The 27,038-nt window shown below is 40.5% G+C and overlaps 1 protein-coding gene across 1 annotated transcript; it reads right to left on the reverse strand.

The window, feature by feature from the left end:
* Positions 1-246: 246 nt before the first annotated feature.
* cpa (F-actin-capping protein subunit alpha) lies at positions 247-27,038 on the reverse strand. Its single transcript, XM_070089360.1, has 6 exons — positions 26,892-27,038; positions 21,359-21,422; positions 20,779-21,002; positions 18,744-18,922; positions 12,161-12,311; positions 247-2,258 (listed from the first exon to the last, which is right to left on the reverse strand). The coding sequence occupies exons 1-6, from the start codon at positions 26,931-26,933 to the stop codon at positions 2,055-2,057; spliced, it is 864 nt and encodes a 287-aa protein (XP_069945461.1). The 5' UTR covers positions 26,934-27,038; the 3' UTR covers positions 247-2,054.

The following is a 27,038-nucleotide window of genomic DNA, read 5'->3' on the forward strand; positions in this document are numbered from 1 at the left end:
GGTATGCCAAAAAGCATAACAGACAATTAGGATTAACTAATGTTCTGTAAAAACATTAATAAGGATTTTATGTCTTAAAAAGAAAACTGAGTTTGTATACTGCTCCTTTATAATGAAAACCAACAAGAGAAATACTTCGGCAATGGTTTTGATCGTGGATGCAACACAATCCCAAATAATTAATGAAACAGAAATCTAATCAGAAATTATAAAGTACCATCAAGGAATAGTTAAAACAGACCCATATAACCTTCAAAAAATTATAATCATGAGTAAAGGATCCAACAAGGGATAACGTTTTGTAAATTTTACATGATGGAACAGCTCAATGACAAAATTAAGAAACAAAATGTTCAAATAAACATCAAGAGCATTCTCCAGTCAATGACAGCCATTACAAAATTGGAATTCTCTTGGTTCTCTTAGTAAACAGGTTCAACAATGACAAGCCTAGAATAAACCAAGATTTCACACCTTCATTAAGGTAAAAAAAACTGCAGAAACAGCACTATGTGAGCTGGAATATTGGTAGAGTTACTTTGTCACATTTGGAAATGTTACCTGCAAAACCCAGGGTCAAGCCCACCTGACATCTGGTTTACACAAGGCTAAGTACATTATAATTTCAAGGGACTGAACTTAATACAAATAAATAATCACTTTAATATATTCTGTAACTTACTGAAACTAAATTTACTCAAAGTTATGTATACAGAACTTTAAAGCTTATAATTTATCCCTTAAGAGAATATCTGGACAATATAAAATTGTTTAAATATAAATCTTGGGTAAATTCCTAAGTTTATCCACTTTACTGGTAGAAATTCAACTTCTAGTTTGTGGTAGGTGCCCGCTACACAATCAGTTGACGGAAGACTTGCATGAATCTAAACTTCAATGGTCACTGTTGTATTCCTGCAAAATATTCCTGAAGAGCAGGATATTGAAAAATTTATCAGCTACCTGTTGCAAAATTATTTTTTGCATAAATTCTCTAAGATGTATTTGAGTCCTTTCTAGGCTTGTTATTATTGATCTTGTCAAACTTTACCAAAATAATGTGCAAAAAAGACAAGTAAAGGAGCCTCAAAAGAGGCAACCTAACAAAATATTTCTGACCTGTAATGCACTTGGCATAATAGGTAGCACTTTCAAAAATCATCTCTTAAAACAAGTGTAAATGATTAGATAAATATGTACTATATAATCAACACCATCAAGCAGTTAGCAAGCAGGCCATCTTTTAGGAACAGACTCTACCCCTAGTAAACTCTCACAAAACCTGGCATCACAGCAGTCAGGGTATCAAGAGATCTAATGGGCCAAATTACAGAGGTTTCAGTTTGTGCCACAAAAACTGCCCACCTATGCAACAATGACTACAGGATCTTCACATCCCTCATTGGCTCATTTATTTCTTGTCTGTGGCAAATGTAAGAAAGCCTGCTGTCCCTAGCACTTGATCCTTGTGTAAACAATCAAAAACAGAGCAGGAAGACACTGACCAAAGTTGGAACACTGAGATTAGCGATTAACATTACATATAACAACCAATGAAAAAATGTGATACAGCATCTCTCAAAAGCCTCAAAGAACTTTTTCCACAAATTATGACTAAAAATGTAGCTCAATGTTCCATTTTGGATAATGGTATACTCTTGCTGTGTGTTTCTGATGATCTACACAACAGTTTAACAAGAGATGTGTTTAACCTTCAGTAACAGTGCACAACTTCATAGAAACATTGGCATAGTTCACCCCCAGAGAAGCCCATAAGCACTATCTCCACCTTGACCCAATTAAGGGAAAATTATCAAATTTAAACAAGATATACCAGATTAATCTTAACATATCAATGTCAACGAACAAATTATAATAATCTTCAATCTTAATCATGCTTAAGGACAAAATAACGACTTAACTCTGAAGTATTCAACAACTGACAATAAATCAATGGGAATTATGAATACCAAATGCACTGTTCAGACTATCTCTGTATCATTATATAGAGATAGGCTCAATTTTTAAATATTCCATAGTACCATTATTAACTATTATTGCTTCTTAAGTTCCTTTCCCACAGAATATGAAACTATCTTATTCCAGTCAATCTTGGTACGCGTAACAGGAAGCTGACGGCGCAAAGCTTTGAAGGTCGTATCTGACATAGTTTGATAGTTTTCACTGATAGCTGTCTGGTACTCATTTTCTGCTGTTTCTATGAAGTATACAAGCTCTCGGGCTGTTTCTTCCTCTCCCTGAAAGCACAAAAAAAAAAAATGTTAGATAATACAGTATGCTGTTTAAGAATAAAAGACTGCAAAATCCTTGCATGCATGCCAAGTCCTAAACTAGAGCATGCAAGGAATGTCCTATTCATACCCAACCACCTCTAGTGAAGTTGTTGATTACACTTAACTTTAAAATTTTGAAAAGAATTTTTTTACTCCTCAATTAGTTTACCAATATTTCCTGCATCTCTTTTAACCCTTAAATGGTCCAAACGTATATATACGTTTTTTCAACATCTGAAAGTATGTAAAAAAAAATATAGATCATCTTTTTTGTTTTACACTTGAAAACGTGTAAAAAAACTTTTATCTACTTTTTTTTTATATACTATTTGAAAATATGTAAAAAAAAGTAGATCTACTTTTGTAGCACTACGAATTTGAACGTCAATCTCTTTGGACCGTTTAAGGGTTAAATCTGAATGTGTCTAATTTTAATCCAGTTATGAGTTATTTTTATTTTTTTTTTTTATTATCACACTGGCCGATTCCCACCAAGGCAGGGTGGCCCGAAAAAGAAAAACTTTCACCATCATTCACTCCATCACTGTCTTGCCAGAAGGGTGCTTTACACTACAGTTTTTAAACTGCAACAATAACACCCCTCCTTCAGAGTGCAGGCACTGTACTTCCCATCTCCAGTTATGTATACTTAATATTTCAAGTACTTTATCACCTTTATTTAACCCTTTCACTGTGGGTCCCGTAATATTACGACTTCCAAGCCAATGTTGGTCCTGTAATAGTACACCAAAATTCTAGTGGCTTCCAATCTTGTGGGAGAAAGCTGGTAGGCCTACACATGAGAGAATGGGTCTTGAGTAGTCAGTGTGTGCAGTATAAAAAAATCCTGCAGCATGCGGTGCATAATGAGACGAAAAAAACTCTGATCATGTTTTTCGTTTAAAACAGCAACTTTGTGGTGTATTTTCGTATGGCATTTATGGTTGTATTCTCGTTTTCTTGGTCTCATTTGATAGAATGGAAGATTTTTTTTTTTTTTTCAACAAGTCGGCCGTCTCCCACCGAGGCAGGGTGACCCAAAAAAAGAAAGAAAATCCCCAAAAAGAAAATACTTTCATCATCATTCAACACTTTCACCACACTCGCACATTATCACTGTTTTTGCAGAGGTGCTCAGAATACAACAGTCTAGAAGCATACACATATAAAGATACACAACATACGAGCTCAAAATAGAAGAAATGTTCGATTTTTGCTGATGTTCAAGAATAAACAAATCACGTCATGCGTCCAATACATGTCAACTGGTGTGTCTAATATGCTTTCAGAAATGCGCTGATATTATTTATACCATTTTTACAATAATGCATAACAGTAAATCTTCTATTTTTTGTGCAAATAAAAATTCAAAATGGAAAGCAAGCATAATATAAGAGGGGCCTGGAGAGGTGACTAATTGACAGAGAAAATGTTTTTTTAGTGCTAAGAATGTTTGCATTGTTAATTCTGGACCCTACTTTGAAATTGGCCTTCCTTGAATTGTGTATGAAATTAGCCAAATTACCAATTTCTGATCACTTTATTTTAGGTAAAATTGGTTAATGGGTGGTTTCTTGTACTCAATTGATTCAAAGTTTATTCTCTATAAAGATTACAATGTTGAATTTACAGAATTTGGTTGTTGTGTGGTTTACATGTAGTTAAATAATGATTACAGAGTGTACCACTAGAACGCCTAGCATGGCTAGGCATTTCGGGCAGACTTAGTTTAATTCTTTATTTTAAAATATTACAAATTATGAGGTAAGTTGGTATTATGGCTAAGTGACTAAATACTAGTTTGTGAGTTTAGCAATGGGAATGCTTTTGTTTTGGCACAGTACATAGTTTCAGTATTGGAGTATCATAGGATTCATTATTTTAAGATCGAAATTAATATTTCTGTTTATGGTCAAATGGGTGAGTGAGTGTAAGTGTGAACCACCAGGTGGTATTCGTGTTGTTAGTTGATGGGGTTTATCAGGGAGATAAGATGTTTTCTAATGGTAGTTTTGAAGGTGATGAATGTGTCTGCAATTCTAGAGTTCTCAGGTAGGGTGTTCCAGATTTTAGGGCCTTTGACATACATTGAATTTTTGTAAAGGTTTAGTCGGACATGGGGAATGTCGTAGAGATGTTTGTGTCTGGTGTTATGCCTGTGGGTTCTGTCACAACTAACAAGAAAGTGTTTTAGGTCAAGGTTGATATTGGAGTTTAAGGTCCTGTAGATGTAGATTGCACAGTAATAAGTGTGGATGTACTGAACAGGGAGTAAGTTTAGATCTATGAAGAGTGGGGGGGGGAGGTGTTGCCAGGGATGGGATTTAGTGATTATTCTTACTGCAGCTTTTTGTTGGGTTATTATTGGCTTTAGGTGTGTTGCTGCAGTTGATCCCCAAGCACAAATAGCATAGGTGAGGTATGGATAAATAAGTGAGTGGTATAGTGTGAGAAGGGCAGTTTGCGGCACGTAGTATCGTATCTTGGAGAGGATCCCAACTGTTTTGGATACTTTTTTGGTTATGTATTGGATATGGGTGCTGAAATTCAGGTTGTTGTCAAGGTATAGGCCTAAGAATTTGCCCTCATTATGTCTGGTAATTAGAGTGTTGTCGATCTTAATGTTAATTTGTGCATCTCCTGCTCTGCTACCAAACATAATATAGTAGGTTTTGTCAGTGTTAAGCGTAAGTTTATTGGCTGTCATCCAAGTCGATATTTTGATCAGCTCCTCGTTAACAATGGTGTTGAGGGTGGCAAGATTATGGTGAGAGATGACATAAGTCGTGTCGTCAGCAAAGAGAATGGGTTTCAGGTGTTGGGATACGTTTGGAAGATCATTGATGTATATGAGGAAGAGCAGGGAACCAAGGACACTTCCCTGCGGAACTCCAGTATCAAGTGGCCGTGTTGTTGATGCTGTGTCTTTAATGGTAACATACTGATACCTATTAGTAAGGTAAGATTTGAAATAAGCAAGCGCATGGCCTCTTATACCGTAATGGTCTAGTTTGTGGAGTAGGATGTCGTGGTCTACTGTGTCAAAAGCTTTTCTTAGGTCAATAAAAATTCCTAGTGGATATTCCTTATTTTCCAATGCTGTGTAAAGCAGATCTAGCATTTTTATGATTGCATCATTAGTGCTTTTATTTTTCCTAAATCCAAATTGGCAGGGGTTGAGTATGTTTTGTGCTGTTATAAATGAATATAGTCTCCTGTGCACGAGTGTCTCAAAGATTTTGGATAGCAATGGTAAGTTTGATATTGGCCTATAGTTGTTTAAGTCTGTAGGGTCACCACCTTTATGTATTGGTGTAACCCTTGCCATCTTGAGTAGTTTCGGGAAGGTGCTAGTTTCTAGTGACTTGTTAAAAAGTAATGAAATAGCATGTGAAAGGATATGGGCCGCTCGCTTGTACAGTAATGGTGGGACATTAGACAGATTCCCTGAGTTGTTTTTAAGTGACTTTATAATCTCGGTGACTTCCGAGGGCTCAGTTGGTGCAAGATAGAAGGAATTTGGGAAATTCCCATCTAGGTAGTCCCTGGCATGGGCATTAGTATGTGGGATTTTATTGGTGAGATTAGATCCTATGGTTGAGAAGAAGTCGTTTATCTTGTTAGCTGTCAGTGGGATGTAGTGGTGTTTCATTAGGTTTAGTTAGGACAATATTCTTGTTTTTTTTTTCAGTTTGTGGGTCCCTAGAATCTGAGAGTGTTTTCCAGGTCTTTTTTATATCTCCTCTAGTGTCTGTGAATCTACTGGAGTAGTATACGTGTAGTTGTTTGGCTTTCTTTATTACTTTGGTGAGAACTGATGAATAGTGTTTAAGAATATCTTTGTGTATTAAGCCCTGTCTATATTGCTTTTCAAATTGGTGTTTCTTGTCAATGGATTTCAAAATGGTGCTGGTTAGCCATAGGCAACCAAGCCGTTTGTTTGTGATCTGTTTCGTTTTTATAGGACAATGTTTGTTGTATAGTCTAAGTAATTTGTTAAGAAAAATGTCTGTCCAGTCATCAATACCATTGGCCTTGGAGAATTCTGTAGGCCAGTCAACAATCTCTAGGTCAGTTGTGAACTTCCTTATTGAGGCCTCGTCATGGAGTCTAAATGAGACTTTGTTGTATTCAAGTGGTGGTTTATTAATGTTTGTCAGGAGGAAGGTAGGGTAGTGGTCTGTAGTGCTATCTGTGATTATCCCTGATTTAAGGGGGGCTAGTATATTGGTTCATATGTGGTCTATTATGGTTGCACTTGTCTCAGTGAGCCTGGTTGGTTTAGTTATTGTTGGTATGAGAAGTGTGTTGTTCACATTGTTGATGAAATCAGTTACAGGCTGATCATCTAGTAAGCCAAGGTTGATGTTGAAGTCTCCAGCTAAGAGAAGGTGGTGCTTATTCATTTGTCTGTTTGTTATTAGTGACTTTAATTTCTCACTGAAATTTGGGATGTTTGTGTGAGGTATCCGACAAATAGCACCGATTGTTATAGGTGTCTTAAGGTTTTTTACAGTAAAATTAGCAAAAATGTATTCCCCATATTCATCACTAAAGCAAGTGGTGCTAATACAAGATAATTGGTTAGAGTAATAGATTGCAATACCACCCCCAACTTGGTTTGGTCTGCAGTTGTGAATTGCTGTGTATCCTGGTAGAGGGTAGATATCTATTGTGTCCTGCTTAAGCTAGGTCTCAGTAAGAATAATGCAGGAGAAGGGTGTCTTTAGTGATTCAAGGAGTGCCAGGAGGTCATCATAGTGTTTGCTTAAGGACCTGATGTTGTAGTTAAGTACTGATAGGCTTTTAGCATTGTTTAGGATAGTGCTGGCTTGTGATGCTGTGTAATAAAGGTTTTGATTGGGTGTCAGATTATGGAGGTTTAGATCAGGGTCAACGTGATCAATCATCTTCTAGGTTTAAATTATGGTTATTTATATCCTGAGTTATGTGTTGAGTTCTAGTACTGATATCTGTAGTGGTGGGAAGCTTGGATAAGTATATAGCTAGAGTATTTTGGTCATATAGAGTATAGTCACTACTACACATAATGAAGTTGTTGTTGTCTATGTGTTGTGCTGGAATGAACTAAAGTACAACTAGGTATAAACTAGTAATATAAAAATACAAATTTAAAATAGAACAAGACTCTCACTTGTAATTGCACTAAGGTCTAATATAATGACTTTTGTGGAGTCTATGTTTTGAGCTAGAATGAGCTATAGTACAACTAGATTTAATCTAATAATATAAAAATACAAATTAAAAATAGCACCAGTCTCTCACTAGTAATTGCAATATGGTCTAATATAATGAATTTGGCAGAAAGGTGGGCTAGTGCAAAGATGAGTAGTGGGGGGGTTGAAGAGGGTTGGAATAGTTTTAAAAATGCAGTATTAGAATGTGGGGCAGAAGTTTGTGGTTATAGGAGGGTGGGGGCAGGAGGAAAGAGGAGTGATTGGTGGAATGATGAAGTAAAGGGTGTGATAAAAGAGAAAAAGGTAGCTTATGAGAGGTTTTTACAAAGCAGAAGTGTTATAAGAAGAGCAGAGTATATGGAGAGTAAAAGAAAGGTAAAGAGAGTGGTGAGAGAGTGCAAAAGGAGAGCAGATGATAGAGTGGGAGAGGCACTGTCAAGAAATTTTAATGAAAATAAGAAAAAATTTTGGAGCGAGTTAAACAAGTTAAGAAAGCCTAGGGAAAATATGGATTTGTCAGTTAAAAACAGAGTAGGGGAGTTAGTAGATGGGGAGATGGAGGTATTGGGTAGATGGCGAGAATATTTTGAGGAACTTTTAAATGTTAAGGAAGAAACAGAGGCAGTAATTTCATGCACTGGTCAGGGAGGTATACCATCTTTTAGGAGTGAAGAAGAGCAGAATGTAAGTGTGGGGGAGGTACGTGAGGCATTACGTAAAATGAAAGGGGGTAAAGCAGCTGGAACTGATGGGATCATGACAGAAATGTTAAAAGCAGGGGGGGATATAGTGTTGGAGTGGTTGGTACTTTTGTTTAATAAATGTATGAAAGAGGGGAAGGTACCTAGGGATTGGCAGAGAGCATGTATAGTCCCTTTATATAAAGGGAAAGGGGACAAAAGAGACTGTAAAAATTATAGAGGAATAAGCTTACTGAGTATACCAGGAAAAGTGTACGGTAGGGTTATAATTGAAAGAATTAGAGGTAAGACAGAATGTAGGATTGCGGATGAGCAAGGAGGTTTTAGAGTGGGTAGGGGATGTGTAGATCAGGTGTTTACATTGAAGCATATATGTGAACAGTATTTAGATAAAGATAGGGAGGTTTTTATTGCATTTATGGATTTAGAAAAGGCATATGATAGAGTGGATAGAGGAGCAATGTGGCAGATGTTGCAAGTATATGGAATAGGTGGTAAGTTATTAAATGCTGTAAAGAGTTTTTATGAGGATAGTGAGGCTCAGGTTAGGGTGTGTAGAAGAGAGGGAGACTACTTCCCGGTAAAAGTAGGTCTTAGACAGGGATGTGTAATGTCACCATGGTTGTTTAATATATTTATAGATGGGGTTGTAAAGGAAGTAAATGCTAGGGTGTTTGGGAGAGGGGTGGGATTAAATTATGGGGAATCAAATTCAAAATGGGAATTGACACAGTTACTTTTTGCTGATGATACTGTGCTTATGGGAGATTCTAAAGAAAAATTGCAAAGGTTAGTGGATGAGTTTGGGAATGTGTGTAAAGGTAGAAAGTTGAAAGTGAACATAGAAAAGAGTAAGGTGATGAGGGTGTCAAATGATTTAGATAAAGAAAAATTGGATATCAAATTGGGGAGGAGGAGTATGGAAGAAGTGAATGTTTTCAGATACTTGGGAGTTGACGTGTCGGCGGATGGATTTATGAAGGATGAGGTTAATCATAGAATTGATGAGGGAAAAAAGGTGAGTGGTGCGTTGAGGTATATGTGGAGTCAAAAAACGTTATCTATGGAGGCAAAGAAGGGAATGTATGAAAGTATAGTAGTACCAACACTCTTATATGGGTGTGAAGCTTGGGTGGTAAATGCAGCAGCAAGGAGACGGTTGGAGGCAGCGGAGATGTCCTGTCTAAGGGCAATGTGTGGTGTAAATATTATGCAAAAAATTCGGAGTGTGGAAATTAGGAGAAGGTGTGGAGTTAATAAAAGTATTAGTCAGAGGGCAGAAGAGGGGTTGTTGAGGTGGTTTGGTCATTTAGAGAGAATGGATCACAGTAGAATGACATGGAAAGCATATAAATCTATAGGGGAAGGAAGGCGGGGTAGGGGTCGTCCTCGAAAGGGTTGGAGAGAGGGGGTAAAGGAGGTTTTGTGGGTAAGGGGCTTGGATTTCCAGCAAGCGTGCGTGAGCGTGTTAGATAGGAGTGAATGGAGACGAATGGTACTTGGGACCTGACGATCTGTTGGAGTGTGAGCAGGGTAATATTTAGTGAAGGGATTCAGGGAAACCGGTTATTTTCATATAGTCGGACTTGAGTCCTGGAAATGGGAAGTACAATGCCTGCACTTTAAAGGAGGGGTTTGGGATATTGGCAGTTTGGAGGGATATGTTGTGTGTCTTTATATGTGTATGCTTCTAGACTGTTGTATTCTGAGCACCTCTGCAAAAACAGTGATAATGTGCGAGTGTGGTGAAAGTGTTGAATGATGATGAAAGTATTTTCTTTTTGGGGATTTTCTTTCTTTTTTGGGTCACCCTGCCTCGGTGGGAGACGGCCGACTTGTTGAAAAAAAAAAAAAAAAAAAAAAAATAAATAATGAATTTGGTATTGACTATAGTACAACTGAGTTTAATCTAATAATATAAAAAAGGCACAAAACTCTCAATTGTAATTGCACTAAGGTGTTATATAAGTTGTTTACAAGAATTAGAGTATAACTAGATTTAAACTGACAAGATAAAATATACAAGTTAAGGTAGCAAAAGAATAAAAAAAGTAGAAAAAAAAAGATATATGAGGTAGTTGGTACTAGTTAGCAAAAGATAGTTAAGGGCCTTGAACAATAATATAATTGAAATATACACTAATTGCACACACAATATAGTCACTAAGATATGAAAACAATCTTAGAGTAGGAATTATAATATAAACTTATAATATAAAAATACAAATTGAAATGGTACTTGCAATTGCACTAGAGTCTGGTATAGGTTGTTGACAAGATCAAGAGTATAACTAGATTTAAATTGACAAAATAAAATTCACAATTAAAGTACCAAAAGAATAATAGTAAAAAATAACAATGGTAATGTCTTAGTTATAGTATGATAGTAAGATGGTAGACAGGTACACAGGTACAAAGGATAATATAAAGGTTGGAGTTGAATATACAAACTTGAAAATTTGGCAACAAAATGTTATGGGAAGTATAAAATAATGTTTAATGTACAAAAGTAAAATTGACTGGTAGTAAATATGGTGTTTAATAAAATTTTAGTAAGTAATAATGATTACAAAAAAAGTGAAAAAGTAATGTTTATTTCATTCAATATTACACTGGTAGTTATACTAGAGGTTATATGGCAGTACAAGGTAATTAAGAGTACTCTAAGATAGTAAATGTGGTATTAAAACAGGTAAAGGTAATTAGACAAGTAATGGTTATTAAATGTCAAAACTTCGCAAAAGCGTAATTCCGTAAGTTTTCCATCAAATTTCGTACTTTTGGTGTCATTACCATTGGGAAAAGACTATCATTTCATAGGAATTATTTTTTTTAAATTCTTCGACACTGAGAGCAAGTTTGTAAGCAGGTGTCTCAACAGTGAAACGGTTAAAGATGATTGTACAATTCAATCAAAGAATGCAAATTTAATGTTGAATAACAATAATAATAATAATAATAATAATAATAAATAATAAAATCATTTTTTTTCAACAAACCGGCCATATCCCACCAAAGCAGGGTGGCCCAAAAAGAAAAATGAAAGTTTCTCTTTTTAAATTTAGTAATTTATACAGAAGGGGTTACTAGCCCCTTGCTCCTGGCATTTTAGTCGCCTCTTACGACACGCATGGCTTACGGAGGAAAAATTCTGTTCCACTTCCCCATGGAGAATAATAATAATAATAATAATAATAATAATAATAATAATAATAATAATTTATTTTTTTAACAAGTTGGCCGTCTCCCAATACCTTGCTTTCCCAGGGTCTTGCATATGAAAAAATCTTATTCCAGGCAACCTAACCTGAAAATTCTTCCTTACTTCCTTACACCTTTTCAATTCCTAATGTGCACTGTTTCTTTCATATCCTCTATACACTTTTCCTATCTTTAACCTGTAATACATACTCATATCTTCTATATACAGTACCTTTCAATATCCCTAACCTACACTATTCCTCTTGTATCATGTGCTGTTCCTAACTACTGTATTTTACTAAATGTTGTATCTTTCTCGCTATTGTACAGTATAAAACAAAGGATTTTTTTTTTGAGAAACACGAAGAAGACAATGTTATTTAATTTAATATATTCTCTAGCCTTAAACCTAGGCAATCTGACAGCATTGCATTGTTAATCATCAATTGTAGTTGAAGAAAAGTTAAACTACTGCACATCAGAAGAATGTTTTGCATTGCTTGATTTGGAAAGAGAGAGAGAGAGAGAGATAGGGGAGAAAGAAATAGAAAGAGAGAAAGAGAATGAAAGAGAGAAAGAGAATGAAAGAGAGACAGATTGTACTCTGACATTTACTTATCCAAGAAAGGAAGGAAATGACAGCTGCTCTGACATCAATCACCAGCTTACAGCTATATCAGCCTGGGGAAAATGATGGCATGTCACATTTGCTCCTTAGAAAACACACACGCACACACACACACAAAGAAAAGTTGTAAAAACTTACAGCGACAGTTAGATTGCCCTTGACATCTTTGGATGTGACTAACTGGACATTACCATCTTCATAGTAGTGAACTTGCACCTTTAAGACCCCTTTTAACTCCACACTGCCACCACCTAGAGTCACTGTCCACGTTGACCGCCACCGACCATTCCTGTAGTTTCAATTCTTTTATTACTTTTAATTTTTAAGAACATTAAAATGTGCCTGTAATACACAATCCACAATAGCTTATAATAATAATGATTCCAACATTCAAGTCTAGATCTTGATCTCTGCCACAAAGCTTTATAACATCAGAAAAATTTGTTTCAAGTTAAGAGGTGATATTTTATAGCAGTCATCAGTTTTGTACCAAGGGTGTAATTGCAAACAAATTTTGAAAGAAGCTGAGGACAGCTGCCTGCCACTGCATTAGAAAAATATTAATTAAATACCTTACTGAATATAAAAATCTTAATGCAACTACAGTGGAACCCCGGTTTTCGCACGCTCCAGTTATTGGACGATTCAGTTTTAGAACCACTTTTTGTGCAAAATTTTGCTCCGGATATCGGACCTTGATCTGGAAATCATACGTATCAGACGCGTCCGCCTGGGCTGCTCATATGTTCATGACTCACTCTTGGGCACATTAAATGTCTTGTTTTACGTTAATATAGACATTTCCATTAATCCAGCTGTGATATTTTCTTCAAAATTATATAAGAAACACATTACACAGCATAGTATAAACATGCAATGTTTATATGCCATCGAAGGGTGGTAGTCAGTGGAGGGAAAACATTACGTTTTCTCTTTTTCTCTGGTTGAGCATTAAAGAAAACTATACGAATCTGCATCTGGCTATTGTTTACAATTCTCGGTATGAATTATTCATTACTTCTTCCCTTTGTTTATGATGGCATCTAAAGGCAGTTGTTAGAAACGATTAAACTCAGTGAACAAGGTATGTTGATGGTAATAATATGGCTCTGGGCCACATTAAATATTGTGTAGGTATGTAGGTAGGTGTATGTATGTAGCCCAGGCTACCTACTGGCTACCTACATCTACCTGCTACTTAGTAAGTTTATTCAGGTATACACAAATAGTTACATAGATTATCATACATAGCAGCATATGTGTAGAGACCCCAGGACAACCTCAAAAAGTCAGACACAGTGACTTCCTACATAAAAGTACTACTCACCTCTCGCCCTACATTAAGACTACAAATGCAGTGGAACCTCAAAAATCGAACGTATCACATATCGAACATTTTGAAAATAGGACCATTTTTTCAGACAAACTGTGTCCCTATTATCAAACGTGCCCCTATTTTCGGACCGCCGGGTACAGGACATGTCCGCGGGCCCGCTCTGTCCGCGTCCCCGCGCAGGCGCCGTGAGCAGTCTAGCTTTGTTTATGCTTGAGTGAACACTAACTTGTGCTCTCATTCACACATTTTACGATTATTTCATTGTGTTTAGTGCTTGTGGGACTGTGAAATAAGCTGCCATGGGCCCAAAGAAACTTGCTAGTGGTACCGCTGTGGTAAAGAAAGTGAGAAACACCATAGATGTGAAGAAGGAAATAATACAGAAGTATGAGAGTGGTGTGAGACTTGTTGAGCATGCCAGGATGTATAGGAAAAACAAGTCGACCATCGGTTCTATCCTGTCAAAGAAAGAACAAATCAAGGAAGCTGATGTTGTGAAAGGTGTTAATATGCTAACCAAAAAAAGACCACAAATAGTTGAAGAGGTTGAGAAGTTGTTGCTGGTGTGGATCAAGGATAGAGAGATTGCAGGTGATAGTGTTTCAGAGACGATTATTTGCGAAAAGGCAAGGAAGTTGCATGCCGATCTGGTACAGAAAACTCATGGAACCAGTGCTGATAGTGAATTTAAGGCCAGCAGAGGCTGGTTTGACAGATTTAAGAAGCGTACTGGTTTGACAGATTTAAGAAGCGTAGTGGCACACACAATGTTGTAAGACATGGTGAGGCAGCCAGTTCAGACAAACAGGCAGCTGAGAAGTTTGTACAGGAGTTTAAGGGGTACATAGACAGTGAAGAATTCAAACCTGAACAAGTGTTTAATTGTGACGAAACAGGCTTGTTTTGGAAGAAAATGCCAAAAAGGACCTTCATCACACAGGAGGAAAAGGCACTGCCAGGACACAAGCCTATGAAAGACAGGCTTACTCTTTTGTTCTGTGCTAATGCTAGTGGTGATTTTAAAGTGAAGCCTTTACTTGTGTATCATTCAGAAAATCTCAGTGTTTAAGAAAAACAATGTCTTTAAGAACAAGTTATGTGTCTTGTGGAAAGCTAATCATAAGGCATGGGTCACAAGACAAATTTTCAAAGAGTGGGTCTATGAAGATTTGGCCCCAGTGTGAAAAAATACCTCCAGGAAAAGAAATTGCCACTCAAGTGCTTCCTGTTAATGGACAATGCTCCTGCTCATCCTCCAAACTTATTAGACCTCTTGTCTAAGGACTTCAATTTTATAAAAGTGAAGTTCTTGCCTCCTAACACCACTCCTCTCCTCCAGCCCATGGACCAGCAGGTCATTTCTAACTTCAAAAAACTAACACAAAAGCAGTGTTTGAAAAGTGCTTTGAAGTGACCACAGACACTAAGTTGACCCTAAGAGAGTTCTGGAGGAATCACTTCAACATCTACAGCTCCATAAGCCTTATAGGTAAGACTTGGGAGGGAGTGACTTCCAGGACTTTGAACTCTGCTTGGAGACAACTGTGTCCAAAAGAGGGATTTTGAAGGGTTTTAGGCTGACCCTGACCCTGACCCAGCTCACCCTCTGCCTGTTGTGGACTCTATTGTGGCATTGGGGAACACCCTGGGGTTGGAGGAGAGTGGTGAGGATGTGGAAGAGTTGGTGGAGGACCACAGGGAAGAGCTAACCACTGAAGAGCTGCAAGAGCTTCATCTGGAGCAGTGTCAGACCACAGCTGAGGAACTTACTTCAGAGGAGGAGGAAGAGGGAGTGGATGAGGTGCCTTCTTCAAAGATTAAGGAGATTTGTGCCAAGTGGAATGATGTCCAAATGTTTGTGCAGAAGTACCACCCTGAGCAAGCTGAAACAAGCCATCTTTGCAACAAGTTCAGTGACAGAACTATGTCCCATTTTAAGGAAATGTTAAAGAGGCACCAGAAACAGAGGACTGTGGACAGTTATTTTGTGAGACGGGGGGGTCCAGTGACTCTCAAGCTGGTCCTAGTGGCATTAAAAGACAGAGAAGGGAAGTAACCCCAGAGAGGGCTTTACCTGAAGTCCTCATGGAGGGGGATTCTCCTTCCAAACACTAACCCCAACTCCCTCTCTCCTACTCCCTATCTTCCAGATGCCATCACCAATCTTCAATAAAGGTAAGTAAAAATGTTATTTTATATGTATTACTATACATAATTAAAAACTATAGTATTTGTTGTATGTAAAACTGTAATTAATCTCTATAAAATGTATTTTTTTGTGTGAATATTTTTGGGTTTCTGGAACGAATTAATTGTATTTCCATTATTTCTTATGGGAAATACTGCTTCGAATTTCAGACTTTTGGAATTTAGAACTAGCTCCTGGAACGGATTAAGTTCGATTTTTGAGGTTCCACTGTATTTTAAGGTAAGTAATGAAACATACATATGAACAGTATTTAGATAAAGGTAGGGAAATTTTTATTGCATTTATGGATTTAGAATAGGCATATGATAGGGGAGCAATGTGGCAGATGTTGCAAGTATATGGAATAGGTAGTAAGTTACTAAATGCTGTAAAAAGTTTTTATGAGGACAGTGAGGCTCAGGTTAGGGTGTGTAGAAGAGAGGGAGACTACTTCCCAGTAAAAGTAGGTCTTAGACAGGGATGTCACCATGGTTGTTTAATATATTTATAGATGGGGTTGTAAAAGAAGTAAATGCTAGGGTGTTCGGGAGAGGAGTGGGATTAAATTATGGGGAATCAAATACAAAATGGAAAGTGACACAGTTACTTTTTGCTGATGATACTGTGCTTATGGGAGATTCTAAAGAATAATTGCAAAGGTTAGTGGATGAGTTTGGGAGTGTGTGTAAAGGTAGAAAGTTGAAAGTGAACATAGAAAAGAGTAAGGTGATAAGGGTATCAAATGGTGGTACCTGAGGCATAATACTTATCATATAGTATGCAGTATGCAGACAGAGTAAATTTCACATGTTTTACAAATCTATCTACTTAATATTTGACAGGAATGATAATTCATGTGGCACATTGAATGATTGCTGGAGACATTTTCCTAGAATGGGTTGGTACTAATTTTTTCTTATGCTTCAGTGTGTGTGTGTGTATAGCACAGTAGTATAAAAAGTTGGGTGTGCTCACCGAATGCCTAATTTCTTTTCCTACAGAAATTTATCATTCTTTTTCCCAATTGAAAGTGGGGAAAATAAATAGCATTGGTGGTGATATCTGTATTAATAACTTAGAATGCATAGCATAAACATTAACTAGGAAGTACAGTGGAACCCTGGTTTTCGAACTTAATCCATTCCAGAAGGTCGTTCTAAAACCAAAACGTGCGAAAACTGAATCAATATTTCCCCATAAGAAATAATGTAAATACAATTAATCCATTCCAGACACCCAAAAATATTAACAAAAAATTATTTTTTTCAAGATTAACTATAGTGTTGCAGCTCTTCAGTGGTTAGCTCTTCCCTGTGGTCATCCACCAACTCTACCACATTCATTACTTCTTCTTTCAACGTACCAGCCATATCCCACCGAGGTGGGGTGGCCCAAAAGGAAAAACGAAAGTCTCTCCTTTCAACTTTAGTAATATATACAGGAGAAGGGGTTACTAGCCCCTTGCTCCCGGCATTTTAGTCGTCTCTTACGACACGCATGGCTTACAGAGGAAGAATTCTTTTCCACTTCCCAATGGAGATTCATTGTTTTTTTTTTTTTTCTCAAGTCGGCTGTCTCCCACCGAGGCAGGGTGACCCAAAAAGAAAGAAAATCCCCAAAAAGAAAATACTTTCATCATCATTCAACACTTTCACCTCACTCACACATAATCACTGTTTTTGCAGAGGTGCTCAGAACACAACAGTTTAGAAGCATATACGACATACGAAGATACACAACATATCCCTCCAAACTGCTAATATCCCAAAACCCCTCCTTTAGAGTGCAGGCATTGTACTTCCCATTTCCAGGACTCAAGTCCGGCTATATAAAAATAACCGGTTTCCCTGAATCCCTTCACTAAATATTACCCTGCTCACACTCCAACAGATCGTCAGGTCCCAAATACCATTCGTCTCCATACACTCCTATTGAACACGCTCATGCACGCCTGCTGGAAGTCCAAGCCCCTCACCCACAAAACCTCCCTTACCCCTTCCTTCCAACCTTTTCGAGGACGACCCCTACCCCGCCTTCCTTCTACAGATTTAAATGCTCTCCATGTAATTCTACTTTGATCCATTCTCTCTAAATGACCAAACCACCTCAACAACCCCTCTTCAGCCCTCTGACTAATACTTTTATTAACTCCAAACCTTCTCCTGATTTCCACACTCCGAATTTTCTGCATAATATTTACACCACACATTGCCCTTAAACAGGACATCTCCACTGCCTCCAACCGCCTCCTCGCTGCTGCATTCACAACCCAAGCTTCACACCCATATAAGAGTGTTGGTACTACTATACTTTCATACATTCCCTTCTTTGCCTCCATAGATAACATTTTTTGACTCCACATATACCTCAATGCACCACTCACCTTTTTTCCTTCATCAATTCTATGATTAACCTCATCCTTCATAAATCCATCCGCCGACACGTCAACTCCCAAGTATCTGAAAACATTCACTTCTTCCATACCCCTCCTCCCCAATTTGATATCCAATTTTTCTTCATTTAAATCATTTGATACCCTCATCACCTTACTCTTTTCTATGTTCACTTTCAACTTTCTACCTTTACACACACTCCCAAACTCATCCACTAACCTTTGCAATTTTTCTTTAGAATCTCCCATAAGCACAGTATCATCAGCAAAAAGTAACTGTGTCAATTCCCATTTTGTATTTGATTCCCCATAATTTAATCCCACCCCTCTCCCGAACACCCTAGCATTTACTTCTTTTACGACCCCATCTATAAATATATTAAACAACCATGGTGACATTATAAATAATTATCAAAATGCTAATAAAACTATCCAAAAATCTATTTTCCATATTTAGCAATCCATGTTCATAAAAAGTTCCACATCACTGGCCAAGAACATAAGCAAATGTAAACAGTACCTTTGTATGCATTCACTTCCAGCAATATTTTCTCACATTTGCATCCAAAAGAATTGAAACTCTTATATATTTCTTATTCTCTGGCCAAAGCTTTGTGCTATCTACATACGTCTGATAACTCCACACATACTCTTATATTAAATAGAGTTATTCCCTACAGCAAGTCTGTGCATATACTGATCAATTAGATCCTAAACACATCCTCTTGTAACATGGTAAGCAAAAGAATAAAAACAAAATATCAGCAGGGTAAATAGACAAACAAAAAATGTTGTACCTGCTTACCAATAATTTTTAGGTTGAAACTGATGATCTTCTATACACATGGTAAGTGTTACTGCTGACCCCTGTGCTCTAGCATAAACAGCACACACACCATGAGGGTAGTGGTCATTTGCATACTGCATTAATTGCGTTTCTATTGCATTCCTCCAGCTTTCTGTGGTTGGGTCGCTCTCACATGCCTGAATATACCACAAAAGTGTTACTACATAACTGCTACAGCTCCTAACAGCATTTCCTTATATCTAGTGCACCTATCAAGTTATCAGATGCTATTTTAATATAACTTGAAACAACTGAGCAATATACCTCAAGACAACAGTAAAACTTTTAAACCCATTTACAAAGGTCAAACCTCATTCACCTGGAATGACGACGATCAGAAAAAGAATGACAGAAATGTTGTGGGAGATGTAATTCATCCCACGAAAGTAAAAGATGGATATACATACTGTATATGGTCAACTGGCAATGGAGCCAGCAGTTTCTTTCACTAAACTAGTTTCCAGTTTAGTGAAAGAAGTTTGGATAAATGAGGTTAAACTATAGCTTATTAATTTAATTTACAAAGTACACCTACCATCCGACTTACGACCGAGTTCAGTTCCGAGAAACCTGTCCTAAGTCGAAATGGACCCAAGTCGAACTTTACAACTGAATATCAACATCACATTTTTGTAATGACTATTTTATTGTTTTATTTTGGTATTTCATGTTTTACTTTACTTTTTATGCTGTTAGTACTGTATGACTCACGAAATCGTAATGACACGATTGCAAACAAACCATACCACGGGCGGGACTTGAACCCGCAGTCAGAGAGTCTCAAAACTCCAGACAGTCGCGTTAGCCACTGGACCAGCTAGCCACAATAAGATTCGTCCAACTAGGTATATTTCTACACCATAGGAAGGTTAGCATAGGCACCACTGTGACCACAAATGCAAGTTTTTACAGACGAATCTCCAGCTAGCGTGGCCGTGACGAACTCTAGCTCAAGTCCCCTCACTGCCGTCAACATGACTCACGAAATCGTTTTGAGACTCTCTGACCGCTGGTTCAAGTCCCGCCTGTGGTATGGTTTGTTTGCAATCGTGTCATTACGATTTCGTGAGTCATGTTGACGGCAGTGAGGGGACTTGAGCTAGAGTTCGTCACGGCCACGCTAGCTAGAGATTCGTCTGTAAAAACTTGCATTTGTGGTCACAGTGGTGCCTATGCTAACCTTCCTATGGTGTAGAAATATACCTAGTTGGACGAATCTTATTGTGGCTAGCTGGTCCAGTGGCTAACACGACGGTCTGGAGTTTTGAGACTCTCTGACTGCGGGTTCAAGTCCCGCCCGTGGTATGGTTTAGCACTGTATTTTATACTGTAAGGTTTAGGATAAACACTGTGTACAACACAAATAGTTGTTTATTTCCCAGAAATTTGGCAAAAAAAAAAAACACGGTCGTAAGTCGAGTGGTCGTAAGTCGAGCAGGCCGTAAGTCGGATAGTAGGTGTACTTACAAAAAAAACTATAAAAAACAATGCAAATGCAAGTACATAAATGATAGGTAAAGAATTAAACAAGCAAGCATATTTTTTCATATGACACCCACAGACAACTAATATTAAAATATACAATAGGAAACTGGTAAAATAGGAAATATTTCCCCAGTTTTGGAATTCGACATAAATAATTGCCGATTACACTCTGTATCTATTCTGCTACCTTATGAATAAATGAGAATAAAATGGAATGATTAATTACAATAGGTCCTGATCTAATATTTCTTTGTACTGGCATGTGCTACATATCTAAACTTCTAACAGTTATATAACAAAACACTTGTATGTAGGATCAGGAGTTAAGTCTCAACCCTTGCAAAAATCAGTGAATACATGCAAATCTACCATCTTAAAACTGCATACTGTTTACAAGTATTTTACAGTGTCTTGCTATAATAGTAAGATTAATATAGAAATGAGTAATTAAACAAAATAAAATCCTTGACAATTGTTGTGGAAACATCCAATAAACAAACATTCAAACCTTCATATCTGTCGCTTCCTTCCGTAAATGATCAAACTTAAATGTGAGTTTTGCCCTAGGGTCAAGGAAGCGGCCACCACCAAGGTCATTGTGTTCTGTGACAAGAGCATAGTGATTCTGTCCATCTAACCTCACTGGGGTCAGCTGGTCTTTATTGTATTCTGCGATCGCCCTAGCAACACCTTCCCGAAGAAGTGTGTCATTGTTGACAAGGGTTCGCACATCTGAAATCAAAAATCAAATTAAGAATGAAAGTGAATGCCAATACAAACTTCCACTGTATAAGAAAGCTAGCAACAGGCATATATAAAGCTGATGTCTATTATGGTAAAGAGTACAAAATGCATAAATATTAATTACAATGTATTCAAAACTAATAATCATTTTCATTAGTGACAAAAATCCTATTAAGATAAACAAAAAGAAGTACCAATATTTTAAAAAATGAGATAAAAATCCTTTAGTAGTCCATCCCAATACCCATAATTAGAGATCTTGCATTTCATGTATGGTATTGGAACCTTAAAAATATTTCTTACAGTACTGCATTACACAGTATATTTTGTCATGGTTTACACACCATTAAAAACTTCGTTGAATTCACCAGGAGGAGAGTGTAGGACGAAATCTGAGGCAATCCGCACCTGGAAAAAAAAAAAAAGCACTATGAATGACATAAGACTTTAATAACAGGGTTTATACGGCTTCCTTCAACAAATATCCAACAATTTCCTAAACTCTTTCTCCAGCAGATCTTTCAATAAAACCATAACTTGGCAGGCTAACTATTAATATTGTAAATATAGCACCATGTAACTTTAAAAAAAAAAAAAAAATCTGTGCAGTAATTTGCAGTTTCAGTACAGAAGGACCTAGTCTTAGTGGTGGATATATTCCAGATTCCAATCTGCATTAAGGCAATTTAAATAAATGTACAGTAGAGTAAAATGCAGTATATGCAAGTAAAAGGGGAATTACAAAAACACAAGCTTCTTTAAACTGGAGGTTACATTGCAAACTTGAGATGGGTACAGGTTTCCTCCAATGAAATGTGAAACTAAAGTGTAGAATTATTCTCTCTGCTTTACCTAGTGCTCGAATCATAACTTCACATGTGTGCTCTGAACAATGAATTAAATTTAAGAGATATTACAGTGTAGCTGTGTGGCATGCAAAGAGTACGTAACCTATATTCGGCGCATGTACACACCCTCATTGAAAGGCTATCTCCCCCAACCAGTGAACCAGTACTAGGGTCAAACGATGGGGTCCCGTCGTTTGATCAGTACCCAGGTTCAAGCCAATTAGAAGGTGGTTTTGGCAATCGCAGAGGTGTTGTGGGTACCACCCACCTGTCTGCCCTTGTCATTCCCATTCTAGAGCTCGTTGAAGCATGGTCTGCTCTCTAGTGGCTTCTATTCTGCCTTGCTTACCGTGGAGTGCACTAATACCTATTGTTGTACATAGTGTATACATCTGTTCTTATTTGAAGGATGATATAAGTCAAAAGTTTTTCTGTTGTGTTTATTCTGCTCCCTTTACACCCACGATAACAGGCCTTTGAATTCCTGGGTTGTAATAAGCTGCACATAATTATTCACTATAAAACCTTTTGTAGCTAAGTGGTAGCAATTTTGGTTCATAACCAAAGACCCTGCACTCAATTCCAGGCAGTGGGAGATAATGAGCAAATCTCTCTACACCTGTTAGACTTGTTCATATAATAGTAAATAGGTACCTGGATGTTAGCCAACTGTTGTTGGTCACATCCCCAAGTATTATAATAATACTCCATGATAATTATTATCATGATGGGGAAGTATTAAAACCATAGGCTCATACAGCACGTACCTGTGGAATGGAAACAATCGGGTTTGATCAAAGGAATGGGAAGGCAAGATCAATTCCTTTATTATGAGACTCTAATATGAATGCACATTCCTTGAGGGGACAATTTTGGAAGGTGTTGTAGGAATAACTTATGGCACATTAGTGTAGACAGTAGGTCTACCCACCTGTTTCACATACTTCTCACTAGAGCAAGTTACTAGCCTAGGCCTAGTTTCTAAAGTCCCCACCAGATGTCATGCACCAACACAGACCCACGCTGCCTGGTAACTCCCTCACTTTACGCCCACCTGACCTTCTTTCAAGACCCACCCCCTGGACTGGCTCTTTGGCTACCCTTTATCTATCTGCCTGTGTATCCATTAGTAAATAACACTAGTCAATAGTGTTTGCATTATTCCTTCAAGCTACCCTGTTATGCAACCAGACTACAAAAACCAGTTAAAACATTATGAAGATTTAACAATGGATAATCTGGTAATGTCATTGTGAATAATATCCAGTGGGGGTGTTAGCCAAAATTTCAGAATTAAATTTTAAATTAGGGCTGCAATTTATTTTTTATCATGGGTTTAAGAGATAAAATGTTACAGGAGTCCTCTTATGTAATACTGTATGTAAAAACCTAGTATGGAAAGGGCACAAATTTCCCCCGTAATCTTAACTTTCAAGAGACTATGAATGGTGACTGAGTGTAGGCAGAAGCAGATAGGTGCAAGTGGTTGGTAGGTGGGTGCAGGTAATGAAACACAGGTACAGTAGCTGCAGATGGCTGAATACATGTGCTTGGGTATAGGTGGTCTACCTAGAGGGTGTTCCTGGGGTCAATGCCCCTATGGCCCACTCCTTGATTAGGACTGGACATCAACATCCACCACCTGGTGGTGGATGCTAGTAGCTCAGTGCAGGTGGGGAGGCACCTAATGGTCTAGCAGGTGTCCAGGTGCAGGTAGGGAACATCTACAGGTGCAGCAGGTGTATGGGTGCAGGAGGTGAGGCACCTCATGGTTTACAGGTGTCTGTGTGCAGGTGGGGGAGCACCTACAGTTCTAGCAGGTGTCTGGGTGCAGGTGGGGGAAGCACCTATGGGTCTAGCAGGTGTCTGGGTGCAGGTGGAGGAAGCACCTATGGGTCTAGCAGGTGTCTGGGTGCAGGTAGGGTAAGCACCTATGGGTCTAGCAGGTGTCTGGGTGCAGGTAGGGTAAGCACCTACGGGTCTAGCAGGTGTCTGGGTGCAGGTGGAGGAAGCACCTACGGGTCTAGCAGGTGTCTGGGTGCAGGTGGGGGAAGCACCTACGGGTCTAGCAGGTGTCTGGGTGCAGGTGGGGGAAGCACTTACAGGTCTAGCAGGTGTCTGGGTGCAGGTGGGGGAAGCACCTACGGGTCTAGCAGGTGTCTGGGTGCAGGTGGGGGAAGCACTTACGGGTCGAGCAGGTGTCTGGGTGCAGGTGGGGGAAGCACCTACGGGTCTAGCAGGTGTCTGGGTGCAGGTGGGGGAAGCACTTACAGGTCTAGCAGGTGTCTGGGTGCAGGTGGGGGAAGCACCTACGGGTCTAGCAGGTGTCTGGGTGCAGGTGGGGGAAGCACTTACGGGTCTAGCAGGTGTCTGGGTGCAGGTGGGGGAAGCACCTACGGGTCTAGCAGGTGTCTGGGTGCAGGTGGGGGAAGCACCTACGGGTCTAGCAGGTGTCTGGGTGCAAGTGGGGGAAGCACCTACGGGTCTAGCAGGTGTCTGGGTGCAGGTGGGGGAAGCACCTATGGGTCTAGCAGGTGTCTGGGTGCAGGTGGGGGAAGGCACCTACGGGTCTAGCAGGTGCCTGGGTGCAGGTGGGGGAAGCACCTACGGGTCTAGCAGGTGTCTGGGTGCAGGTGGGGGAAGCACCTATGGGTCTAGCAGGTGTCTGGGTGCAGGTGGGGGAAGCACCTACGGGTCTAGCAGGTGTCTGGGTGCAGGTGGGGGAAGCACCTATGGGTCTAGCAGGTGTCTGGGTGCAGGTGGGGGAAGCACCTACGGGTCTAGCAGGTGTCTGGGTGCAGGTGGAGGAAGCACCTACGGGTCTAGCAGGTGTCTGGGTGCAGGTGGGGGAAGCACCTACGGGTCTAGCAGGTGTCTGGGTGCAGGTGGAGGAAGCACCTACGGGTCTAGCAGGTGTCTGGGTGCAGGTGGGGGAAGCACCTACGGGTCTAGCAGGTGTCTGGGTGCAGGTGGGGGAAGCACTTACAGGTCTAGCAGGTGTCTGGGTGCAGGTGGGGGAAGCACCTACGGGTCTAGCAGGTGTCTGGGTGCAGGTGGGGGAAGCACTTACGGGTCTAGCAGGTGTCTGGGTGCAGGTGGGGGAAGCACCTACGGGTCTAGCAGGTGTCTGGGTGCAGGTGGGGGAAGCACCTACGGGTCTAGCAGGTGTCTGGGTGCAAGTGGGGGAAGCACCTACGGGTCTAGCAGGTGTCTGGGTGCAGGTGGGGGAAGCACCTATGGGTCTAGCAGGTGTCTGGGTGCAGGTGGGGGAAGGCACCTACGGGTCTAGCAGGTGTCTGGGTGCAGGTGGGGGAAGCACCTACGGGTCTAGCAGGTGTCTGGGTGCAGGTGGGGGAAGCACCTATGGGTCTAGCAGGTGTCTGGGTGCAGGTGGGGGAAGCACCTACGGGTCTAGCAGGTGTCTGGGTGCAGGTGGGGGAAGCACCTACGGGTCTAGCAGGTGTCTGGGTGCAGGTGGGGGAAGCACCTACGGGTCTAGCAGGTGTCTGGGTGCAGGTGGGGGAAGCACCTACGGGTCTAGCAGGTGTCTGGGTGCAGGTGGGGGAAGCACCTACGGGTCTAGCAGGTGTCTGGGTGCAGGTGGGGGAAGCACCTACGGGTCTAGCAGGTGTCTGGGTGCAGGTGGGGGAAGCACCTACGGGTCTAGCAGGTGTCTGGGTGCAGGTGGGGGAAGCACCTACGGGTCTAGCAGGTGTCTGGGTGCAGGTGGGGGAAGCACCTACGGGTCTAGCAGGTGTCTGGGTGCAGGTGGGGGAAGCACCTACGGGTCTAGCAGGTGTCTGGGTGCAGGTGGGGGAAGCACCTACGGGTCTAGCAGGTGTCTGGGTGCAGGTGGGGGAAGCACCTACGGGTCTAGCAGGTGTCTGGGTGCAGGTGGGGGAAGCACCTACGGGTCTAGCAGGTGTCTGGGTGCAGGTGGGGGAAGCACCTACGGGTCTAGCAGGTGTCTGGGTGCAGGTGGGGGAAGCACCTACGGGTCTAGCAGGTGTCTGGGTGCAGGTGGGGGAAGCACCTACGGGTCTAGCAGGTGTCTGGGTGCAGGTGGGGGAAGCACCTACGGGTCTAGCAGGTGTCTGGGTGCAGGTGGGGGAAGCACCTACGGGTCTAGCAGGTGTCTGGGTGCAGGTGGGGGAAGCACCTACGGGTCTAGCAGGTGTCTGGGTGCAGGTGGGGGAAGCACCTATGGGTCTAGCAGGTGTCTGGGTGCAGGTGGGGGAAGCACCTACGGGTCTAGCAGGTGTCTGGGTGCAGGTGGGGGAAGCACCTACGGGTCTAGCAGGTGTCTGGGTGCAGGTGGGGGAAGCACCTACAGGTCTAGCAGGTGTCTGGGTGCAGGTGGGGGAAGCACCTACGGGTCTAGCAGGTGTCTGGGTGCAGGTGGGGGAAGCACCTACGGGTCTAGCAGGTGTCTGGGTGCAGGTGGGGGAAGCACCTACGGGTCTAGCAGGTGTCTGGGTGCAGGTGGGGGAAGCACCTACGGGTCTAGCAGGTGTCTGGGTGCAGGTGGGGGAAGCACCTACGGGTCTAGCAGGTGTCTGGGTGCAGGTGGGGGAAGCACCTACGGGTCTAGCAGGTGTCTGGGTGCAGGTGGGGGAAGCACCTACGGGTCTAGCAGGTGTCTGGGTGCAGGTGGGGGAAGCACCTACGGGTCTAGCAGGTGACACTTCGCCTTCACCAGAATGTAAACAAACCACAACCATCACCACCACAAGCTTCTTTCTCCTCCTCAACCCCTGCACCTTCACCTGGCGGCCTCACCACTTCACCGCCCATCTATCCCCTGCTCCTGACTATCTCCACCAATATTTCACACCATCAGGTGTTATTTTTGACAAGCCGGTCTAGCAGCATCCGTCCCAGGCAGGATACGCCCACACTCACTATTTTGCCATATCCGAGACGTTCCCGGTAAAAAATTAAGGAGTGAGCATGCGTCCTACTTCTTTATACGTTCGAATTCCTATCCTAAATGTAATTCTGAAGTCAAAAAAAAGCAAGAAATAACAACCTTTTCTTCATCAGGGAGCTGGTCTGCGAAGTCTGACGCCATGTTGAATCTCCACTACCAGGACTTCCACTACGTGTTTCCTCTCATACTCTGCCGTATATGCCATGTCTAATTGGCCCCGTCCATCATCTGCCTTCTCTGGCCAGC

This window comes from Cherax quadricarinatus, chromosome 28 (assembly GCF_038502225.1).
Source record: "Cherax quadricarinatus isolate ZL_2023a chromosome 28, ASM3850222v1, whole genome shotgun sequence".
In the NCBI taxonomy this organism is placed as follows: domain Eukaryota; kingdom Metazoa; phylum Arthropoda; class Malacostraca; order Decapoda; family Parastacidae; genus Cherax; species Cherax quadricarinatus.

Excerpts from the sequence above, each read along its gene's own strand:
- cpa (XM_070089360.1), bottom strand. The coding sequence starts at position 26,933 with ATGGCGTCAGACTTCGCAGACCAGCTCCCTGATGAAGAAAAG. Across the intron at positions 21,423-26,891 it reads AGCTCCCTGATGAAGAAAAG|GTGCGGATTGCCTCAGATTT; the intron begins GTTGTTATTTCT and ends TTTTTTTTCCAG. Across the intron at positions 21,003-21,358 it reads ATTCAACGAAGTTTTTAATG|ATGTGCGAACCCTTGTCAAC; the intron begins GTGTGTAAACCA and ends TTTTGATTTCAG.